Source organism: Pyrgilauda ruficollis, unplaced genomic scaffold (genome assembly GCF_017590135.1).
Source record: "Pyrgilauda ruficollis isolate IOZ18807 unplaced genomic scaffold, ASM1759013v1 scaffold85, whole genome shotgun sequence".
NCBI classification, from domain to species: domain Eukaryota; kingdom Metazoa; phylum Chordata; class Aves; order Passeriformes; family Passeridae; genus Pyrgilauda; species Pyrgilauda ruficollis.
The window spans coordinates 2,743,431-2,753,509 of record NW_024530488.1 but is presented as its reverse complement, the minus strand read 5'-3'; the positions used below and the strand labels follow the sequence as shown (position 1 = coordinate 2,753,509).

Genomic DNA, 10,079 nt, shown 5'->3' with positions numbered 1-10,079 from the left:
GAGAAAGAAGCACTGTGACAGTTTTAGGGGCAATGGGCATCCTTGAAGACAGCAAGGCAGGCTGGAATACTTTCACTAAAAGATATTTAAAATTAGTTTAAAGCATCCTTCAGCTGAGCAGGGAGCTGCCAGAGCTCTGCAAAGGCAGGGAGGCAGCACAGCTGAAAGTCACTGCTGTAGGAAGTCAGGAAACCAACTCCATAAAAATTTGAGAATACTGATCCAGGAGGACAAATGGTTAAATGACAAAGTAACTCCTAAGGACATTTTAATCAATTACAAGAACCTTCAGTCATTACTGACAAAATTATCTACAAGCATCCAATTCAGGAAGTTAAGTGTGAGGTTGTTTCTTTTTTGGATCAGCCTCTCCAATTCTGTGGTAGCAGGTCCAGCTTCTACCTTACCTGCCTCTACAGTAAGACAAGAGTCTGTTATTACAGATTACATAGCAGATGACAAAAGGTTCTTTCTTCCACTAAGCTTTGCCTTTGGGACAGAAAAGATGTAGTTCCTGGTGTAAGAAATTATTCATTGTACATTTTAAGTAGTTAAGTAGCACCATTTAAAATAATTACTGGTTATTTTTACAACCAGGAAAATGAACAAACTCTGTTCTACTCTGATTTAGAACAAATGGAACCCAGAGGATAAATACATAAAGATTTGTTTGGGTTTTAAGTTAGCAGCATGTGTGTGTGTATAACCAAGATCACATACAGATATAGTGCAGGAAGTATGAACATAAGAGATCTGATCAGTGGCTACAGGGGAGAAGAATAAAATTTAAGATGATACAACATGCAGTTTAAGATTTTTTAATCCAGTTTATTAAATATTGCTTTTTGGGGACATGTTTACAACAAGCCCAAATAAATTGTTTAAGGATTCAAAGCAGTCATATTAAAATACAGCTTCAATATAAAGTTTGTCACAGTTTTACAGTATTCAAAAATGACAGACCTGCCTTAAAAAAAGACTATTACACCAAAACATAAGAAAAACAGAAAAACAAACAAGTTTGGCATTTTCATAATCTTTATAGTATAAAACAGAATATTAAATCTATTACCAGCAAGCTGATACTTCAATCTATTACCTAGTCTGAAGTGTCTCCCATTAAAACACACTATACAACAGCACTATACAAAAGTCGTGGTGATACTCATGTGATGAAAGTGCATCCCTGAAAGTTTGCCAGTTTATAGTTAGCTCTTAGAAAAAAAAGGTAAAATTAAAACGTCCTCTTTTAACTGAAGGCTTTATTTTATTTTTTTGAATTTTTTTTTTTTTTTTTTGCTGTTTTGTCTCACTTTCAGCCTTCTTTTAAAAGTGTCTAGGGACGCCCCCCAGGGGGCAGCGTAAGATTAACCATCAAATCACGAACGGCTGCAAATATTGTGCATTCACCTGGAACAGGGAAAAGAGACAGGTTAGCACCGCGCCCCGGACAGCCCTTCCTCACTCTGGAGCAGGGAAAAGAGACAGGTTAGCCCCACACCCCACAGCCCTTCCTCACTGAGCCCCCTGAGCCCCCAGGGCAGAGCCGAGGGTGCAGAGGCTGCCACTCCCAAACCCCAGCAACCTCCAGGGAGGTTGGGATTTGTGGGAGTTACCAGCTGAAGGAGCTCCAGCTTTCCCAGCAGGACTGCTCTTGTTGGTGATGGAATTGCAAGTAGCTCTTAACTTTTAATTGCTTTTGAATGTCAGATTGAATCTATGCTAGAATTGATTGCACATGGACTGTGGTCTGATTTTTTCTGTGTTTTTAATTAAGAGCACCTCATCTTAAGAAAAAGATAACCCAACTTTTTCAAGTTTTATTTCTATTGATTACAAGCAGAAACGAGACATTTTGAAAGACTCAAGTCTGAAACAGCTGGAAGATGTTTTCTGTCCTAAGCTTAGTCTTGGAAACATTTCTAATTCCAAGACTGGGCAACAGTCAGGAATCTGTTTCTTTCAACCAAATTGCTCTGGCTCTACCACTGACATCCAAACTGCAAAATAAAATACAGAGCAGGTGGACTTCTGTTTCCAACAGCTGAGATTCAATACTGAGAGGAAAAACCAGCCACAGCTACCCCAAGTTTTAAATAGCACTTGTTGACAAAAACACAAACGTTCTGAATAGCTTAAAGAAGTTAAAACCACCAGAAGCGAAAGGGTTAAATAAGAACAACAAAAGATAAAGCAACATGCAGCTGTGATTTTCATCAACTATTTCCTGCTAAGAGAATACAATTAGTAGCCACTGTTGTACCCTGGTCACTGTGGGCTGAATTTCTCCTGCATATTTCAAGAAATATCAATTAGAGGACATTGAATTTTGCTGCTGAAGGAGCAACAGTGTGAGCAGAGATAAGAGCAGAGCCTGTTGGGATGCATTAATCTTAACTGCCAGACTAGGGATTCCCAAGATTATTTTGGGCAAGTCATTATCATATCAAAGCTACAAATCTGGGCTAAATACCATCCACTGCATGACTGAAAATCAGACACTGAAAAATGTTTAGTTGTGAAGTGCTTTAAGAATCATCACGAGCCCCCTGAGCTCCTCTCTTAGGTCACTTCAGGCATCCATAGGGACTTTAATTTCCTTACCAGATTGATGTCCACTACATACTGTAAGTTTTGGATTTACAGCTCAAATTTAAACTTATTATTGCAGGGCATTGATTTCCTCTCAGTTCATACAAGTATTTCCCCAAAGTAAAGTCTTTTCTCCCACGGAGGCATAGGTAAAGTGGTCTTAGACAACGTGTACTAAAAATGAGTCAATACTTTACTGTTAAACACAGCAGAATGTGTTTGCCCACAGATCTGAAAAGAAAACTCTTTCAAAAGAACTTACTTTTCAGGCACTACCATTTTATTAAGAGGAAAATTAAGCTGAGTACAAAATACTTTCTCACAAAGAGAGAAAGGTAAAAAAGATACAGCCAGAACAAGGCAACACTGATTCCATGTTACAACGACAGTGCCAGTAACATCAGCTGTGCATGATGGGAGGCCCTGCTCCTTCCTGACCCAAACAGTGAAAAACTCCCTTAACCAAGCAGATTGCAATTAGTGCAGCAGAGAGCTAACAGGTAGGAAAGTCAGGAAAATCCTGGGTACAGCACAGGAGCAGCAGAAGAGAGAGGAACATCAGATGACAAAGGACACACATCTGGGATCTCCCATGTCCTGCTGTTTTAAGAGAAGTCTCCCAGCTATCTACTTTCATCTGTTGGCTCTCCTATCGCCTTTCAGTGGTCAAGAAAAGAAAGTATTCTCGTTCTCTTTGATCAGCTATAATAATGTATGTTTTGACAATAAGAACAGAGGAAATTGCATTTCAAGTGTCCTCAGGGAAGATCCTACTTTTGCTGGGTGATGGTGAAAATAAATAAAACCATACAGACTCATTCTTTCTTTTGGAAGTTAGAGGAAGGACTACTAGAAACTTCCTCTGCTCAGCCAGCTACATTTTCCTTTGCCTGGACAAGGTTCTGCTTGTGGCTCCAATGCTTTTCCTATGCTTTTCCCCCCCCATCTATACTTTGCTCCCTGTACTGGATTCCGAAATTGCTTCAAAACTTGCACGACAAACAAAAATTGTCCATTTTGATCTATCTAGTGACCATGAGGAAACATCTCACCACTCATCTCCAGAGCAGCTTTGACAGTTACTTGCTCTGCCTGTGGTATTTTGTGGAGGGTTTACTTTAAAGCACAACTCAGGGCAATAACAAACAGCAAAGCAAGAACCCACCCTTCCCCACACCAGGGGAACTCTGTGGGGAAGCACCTTCCAAAAGCAACACCTGAAGTTTAGTTAATGTAAATAAAAGTGCTATACAAACAACAGCTCTTTTCCACATACAGAACTCCTACAGGGAACTCCACATGCCCTCAAGGCTATTTTCTCTCCTATTTACCTACACTATTACTACATGTTAAACAGAAAGTGCATATTAACTTAAATCCCATCACAAGTTTCAGAAATGTATGCATATCCACACCGATTTAAGGTAAACATTGCTCATGTTCTACCAATTGAAATAATCCATCAAGCATAGTTAAAATTACTGCATAACAACGAGATGAATAATTATACAAAAGAGAAGTAAGAGTCAACCTCTGGATTCACAACTTCAATCTATTCACTGGGTTATTGGAAAAATTTTGTTCTTCATCAAAACTGAAAGTTATTGTTCTTATGACCCATCTGTGTACTAGGACCCCAAACCATTGCTTACAGACAACATGCTGCCCAAAGAACCTGCTACAGTTCTTCCATGTTTTAGATAATAAAAGAAAAATAAAAGGCATGACAAAACAAGAGGGAAAGCAAAGCACAATGCTGCTCACAGTGCACTACCTACAGGCCAATGAACACTCAGAACAACCTAGCTCAAACACTTCACAGCACGTCTGGCGGACAGAGCTGTATGCACCTCTGCCAGTGGACACACTGACAAAGGAGTATACAACCACTGCAATTACTTTTAAATCATTCACAGCACGTGGACAAGTTCTGATAACTATTTTAACATCCCTTTATATTCTACTGTTAAGCTGAGTAACTTCATAATTAACCATGAAAACTGACACTTGGCCATAGCATATTTCTCATGACTCATTCTAGGTCCATTTTTCAAAAAGTGTGACCCTTACTGAGCAGCAAGAGTTAGGCCAACAAGAGGTGGTTGCATTCTATCACTTGGGCAGAACAGCAAAACCCAGCCTGAATCATCAGTGCAACCTTCTGCTGTGTTGCCAATACCTCCTATTAAGTTATGTATAGCCTGTCACATCAGGAGTTTGTAATCACTAAAGAAGTAAGATAGAAACCAAGAAGAATTCAGACTTAAGAGAGGTTTAGTTTTACACTGGAGATTTGTCACAGATGTCTGGGTGAAGAGAATATATCTACTGGACATGTACAGTACCTGGTCGTGGTGAATTCAGTTCAGCAAACCTCTTTAGAATATTGCTAACCATCATTGGAGCAGCAACAGAAGAGTTCTGCTGCCTGGGAATGTCAGCCTGTTGCGTTGTACCCGAAGCCATATCATAAATAATTGGGACAATAATACTAACAGCTTCCTGTGGGACTGTTGTTTTCTGTGTTAGCTGAAGCTGTGGGAAACAACCCAAAAAGCATGTTAAATGGAATGACCATGTACTTCAGTGCAACTTCTGATACAGTTAAACACTCCAGGCCTACAGACAGCATGTCATGTACTCCCACCCCCCTGTTTTCAGACATCAATTCTGAAACAGAGAAATTATCAGTCAGGTGGAAACTATTGTCTTCTCAAAAGCACCCCACAGTGAGCACTGCCTCGGGCACAACACTAATGTAGATTTGTTCTGAACATCTCATCCCTGCTCTCCTCTCCCAGCACTACTAATGTGCACTTCACCGATCTGGTGGTTAGTGCCTCAAAGAACAACTAAACACCCACAAGGGGAGCACTTGAAGATGCAGCCCAGAGGGAGATGAACTTTATATACTGTCAACATCTCTCCAAGAACACGAAACACGAGGAGCTGCTGTGCTTCAGTAGGAAGGAGAGCAGGAACACGAATTGAACTCATTACAAAAGAGATCCAAGCAAATCGAGGATTCCAAACAGCACAACACTTTTAGCTATTACAGCTGTCAGATACTGTGGGCTTATGTTTTGCTATGAACTCGTGATGATCTCAGAGACATGCAGGGTTAGAATTTTAAAACAGATAGCTCTACTTACAAAAAACAACATTTTGGATTTCAGCACAACAGCAGGTGTTCCTGGAGGAGCAATTGGTGGAGCGCTGGGAGGGATTGTTAAACAAAACTGCACGTTCCATTTCAGCTGACTTGCCTGGTCAGGGAACTGTTCAGAGAGAGCAGCACAAAGAACAGCAAGGTTCTCATGTCAGTGACATACACAGCTATGAAACAGGGAAGCACCACAAAGTACAATGTGCCTCTTTAGCTAAACCTGCAGATGTTGCCAGTTTTAGAGAAATCAGAGTAACTCTGAAAGAACTGACCACAGTAACACAATCAGAAAGATTCTGGTCAGTCTATGCATGTGCCTGTTGTAACTAACATGTCTGCAGTTCCTCAGAATCATCAGTTTAAATTAGGAAATTTTGAGAATTTCCAGGAAAGCTAGTAGCAAAATGAAAACTTCTCCAATAACATTAAATATCTTATGTATAAATTTAGAGTAATTCATGTGTTTGTAGATAAAGACACATCAGCTTTTTTTCAAAAATATAACAACCAAATTGGGTAAATTAAATAAATAGAACAGTTGACTTACCAGCTCCAGTTTCATGATGTGCACACAGTCCCTGAGGATGTGTGTGGGAGCCCCTAGTAACTTTGTGAAGGCAATCAGCGTGTTTGCTTTAAAAGGTGGTCCTGCAACCTAAAGAAAGACACTGTTTAGTAGTGCCTATTTAGGTAATAAATATATAATTTAATAAGCAACCAGCATGCACAGCTGTCAGTTTTATATTTTGCAGCTCTTACACATGTCAGCAGGACTACTCAAAACAACACCAGAGATTAAAAGCAAAGCATGAAAACATCAACGTTCTTGATTTCTGTACATACCCTTGTTTCAAAGAACTTCTCCAAAACCTGTAACTCCTCTGATTTCCACTGTCCTGTATTTTCAGGTGTTACTTTCAGCTGCAAGGTCTGGTTGGTTTTGGGATTGAGAGCAACCCTGCATTTCAGTGCCTCCGTCTTAAACATTATGACACCTGGTTCATTGGAGTTTATTAACTGTAGCTGTATAAAAAGGAGATTCACAGTCAATTAGTCATTCATTAAATGGCATGAACTCACACAGACACACACACAGACACACACACACACACTCTCACTTCCTCCCCAAAGTGTAGAGATCAACCTCTCTTTCCAGAAAGAAACACATGATATTTTAATACAGGTAAATTTGCCTTGAGAATTAAGCTTATGCCAGATTTGGCTTCTTTCTCTGTCACTGAATCCATGCCACAGAAGTAAAGAGGCACATTTGTCTGTCCCAAACCCTAAAGTAACATTCCTGACCGAGTTTGTTAACATTAACTACTAACTCACTTCTCTGGCAATCCTACCAAGGAGTGCTATCCACAGTAACCCCATGGCTGTTCTAGTAAACTCCCAATGGACATGCTAAACCCAAAGAACCCACAGCATCTGAAAGTCTGGTCATAAACTTGCTACCTTAACAGTTACCAAATTTCACCTGACCAAATCTGGGCGGAAAAGAAGTGGAACTAAATTATTTCTCTAAATTTTGACACTTCAGATGGCAAAAATCAGAAGTACAGCAGAAGTTTAACAGCAAACAGTTATTTTATTTGAAGCATTTCAGTTTGTGTCTGATTTGAAAACACAGAGCAGTCACATACCCACAGGTCCATTCAAACTGAAACCGTACCGTTTCCTGTTGAATGATCCTCTGAAGATGCCTCCTCATAATCACTGACCCAAGGAATCGCTCAAGAGGGGAGCACAGATAGCTGCCAGCTAGTCCTGGCACAAGCCCAGGGGTAGGAGAGGGCAGGAGCAGAATATTCAAGGCACTGTGGGTGAGGATTGTAGGAATGGATGCAGCCCAAGAGCGCTGAGGTAGTTTCCGAGGTGGAGGCATGCTTGTTGGCATGACTTGGGAACCTGTGGGGACACAAGGACTTTCAGTAAGGGAGGATTTAAGCTGAAACATTAGATATATGTTCACTTCAATTATCTCTATTCATAAATAAGTCCTCTGGGCCCAAGCTCAATCCTTCTTATTTAAGAATTTGTCTGCCTAGCAATAGGCATCAGACAGACAAGGAATTAGTTTTGACCCTGAACCCATGCAAAGAGTTTCAGTAACATTAAAATCCTCCTCCCTTTTCTTCTTTCTGCAGCATGCCAGCAGACAGCAGGTTTGTACAACAAACTCAATGGGACGTAAAGATGGCTAAATCAGTCGTGCAAGAGCAGCTTACAGATCTATGATGTGAAAAGTTAGTATTTGGGTTGGCAAATGTGCCTATCATTGCTTTCACTTTGAAGACTTTTCTCTTAGTCATGGAGTTCAATAGTTTCAGACTGATTTCTGCACTGCAACAAAAGCTATCATCAATCCTGCTGACATTTATGCTGAATGCTTTAGCTCACTTCTTCAATTTGTTATTGAAGATTTGAAGTAGGACAGCATCAAGGTGTAATTTCCTTAGACATTTTACTGCACAAGGACAGCAAGGACTGTTAAACTGACACAAGAACTACCAAAAAGAACACAACTAGAAAGTGTTAAACATGAGTGTTTCACAGATATAACACTGATAAAGAAGCCTACTTGTTCCAGCTCGTGGGGAGTGAGAGGCATCAGGGACAGGTGAATGAAGGGAAGGGTTGGCTGGTGACATTCCAGGCATCCGTGCTGCTGGTGATGGACCAGAGACCTGGGGAGATCCCGGCCAATTCCCTGCACGCTGACTGGGTGACATCATGGTGTATGGTGAGCTTGGGTCTATGGTACCTACAGATGTTACAAGACCATTATTATTTCTTTAAAAAGTAAAAGGCTTTCTAATAGAGAAATCTAAAAGAGGCTTACCAGAATCTATAAAGCATGAAAGTGCCTGAAAGCTTCAGACTACTTTTTACAACCGTACAAAACACACGAGTGGGGGCAGAGAGTAAAAATCAAGACACAGATTTCAAGGGTTTCCAGATTGTATTTTTTAAAAAGTAGAATGTTAAGGAAAATAGTCATGTTCAACAAGTAATAGGTTCTAAACCAAAAGGAGCTCTTGCCTACAGACTTGTACTTCTACTGCTCCTTAAGAGCCAGACAGTTCCTCATTTATTCAGCATCTTACAGTTATTATTGCAAAGGTATCTCTGCTATACAGACTGATCAGAACCTTAAACCTACTCTGTGGTACATCTCTCTCACTTTGTTCAACTCAACAGTCAAACCGATGCATGGAAATTACCACCTGAACTGTTCATTTGTTGTGATCTGTAAACAGTTTCCAATGCACTGTGATAACACAAAGGATTGTTTTGGCAGCTTTCCAAAAAACCCAACCAAATTACTAAAGGAAACCAAAAGGCATGTTGCTCACATACAGATATGTCAAACCAGCCAGACTTTGACAACGTTTTCAAACTGTATGTGAATTTCTAACCTGTTCCAGTTATTTTTCCAGGAAATGTAAGCAGTGAAAATCCACTAACTAATCTAACAAAAGAAAATGCTCATTAATAGCTGCAGCCACTGCTCTGCTACAAGACCACATTGAAATTCCCTACATTAGTAAGCAGAAAGGAGTAACTGAGAGTCAATTTTTAACATGTTAGGAATGCCTCAAGATGCCATGCAGCTACTTTGGCTACTGTTAACAATTAGCACTCACATATATGAAAACAGCAACTTGAGTCAATTACAAATCATGAATTTTCCTCAATTAATTTAGGTCTGCTCTGGAAGACAATTTTAAGAAGCAAATCTGCCCCCCCAATCACTACATATACACCTGCCAGTAGAGAACTTACCATGTGGGCTAGCAAAGTTAGCTGTTTGTCCCATTGTGATTCCAAGAGAGGAAGGTGAAGGAGTTGGACCAAAGGATGCTGGTGATGGTGCTCTTAAAGCCCCACTAGGTGAGCTTGCAGCATGCAAATTTCCTGATCAAAGACATCACATCACTTGACATACACATTTTCCATCTTTTTGTTCTATTTTTTTTCTATCAACTGCTCCCTCCTTTTTAGGGAGACAGCAAACAAGATTCAAGAGAATTTGCTTTTGCACTCAATTACTTTATTTGGTACATGCATGACTCTTATATTTTCCAGGCTGATTTACCATACAAAGGAAACTTCCCATGATATCTAGCTTGAAGAATGGCATTTCCCCCCTGCCCAGCCCTTCCCCAAATTTAAATATTTTCAGTTGTTGTTCTACAACAGCTGGGAGCAGAAAGCAGAGCTTTGTGATAAAAAGCTTTTCTGAAAAAGCAGGTATTGAAAATTAGCAGGTTTTTGTCTTAGCAAGTTATAAACAGTAATCATGAAACAGTCC

The 10,079-nt window shown here is 40.1% G+C and overlaps 1 protein-coding gene across 1 annotated transcript in view; it reads right to left on the bottom strand.

Annotated features, from left to right (window-relative positions):
* Window positions 1–807: 807 nt before the first annotated feature.
* Window positions 808–10,079, bottom strand: part of MED14 (mediator complex subunit 14) — a gene marked incomplete at its 5' end in the record, with an annotated part of 33,317 nt that continues 24,045 nt past the window's right edge. Inside the window, 8 exons of the mRNA XM_041487901.1 lie at window positions 808–1,410; window positions 4,938–5,127; window positions 5,745–5,870; window positions 6,306–6,413; window positions 6,602–6,781; window positions 7,437–7,672; window positions 8,346–8,528; window positions 9,551–9,682. Coding sequence (XP_041343835.1) covers window positions 1,337–1,410; window positions 4,938–5,127; window positions 5,745–5,870; window positions 6,306–6,413; window positions 6,602–6,781; window positions 7,437–7,672; window positions 8,346–8,528; window positions 9,551–9,682 — 1,229 coding nt within the window. The remainder of the gene's footprint in view (window positions 1,411–4,937; window positions 5,128–5,744; window positions 5,871–6,305; window positions 6,414–6,601; window positions 6,782–7,436; window positions 7,673–8,345; window positions 8,529–9,550; window positions 9,683–10,079) is intronic.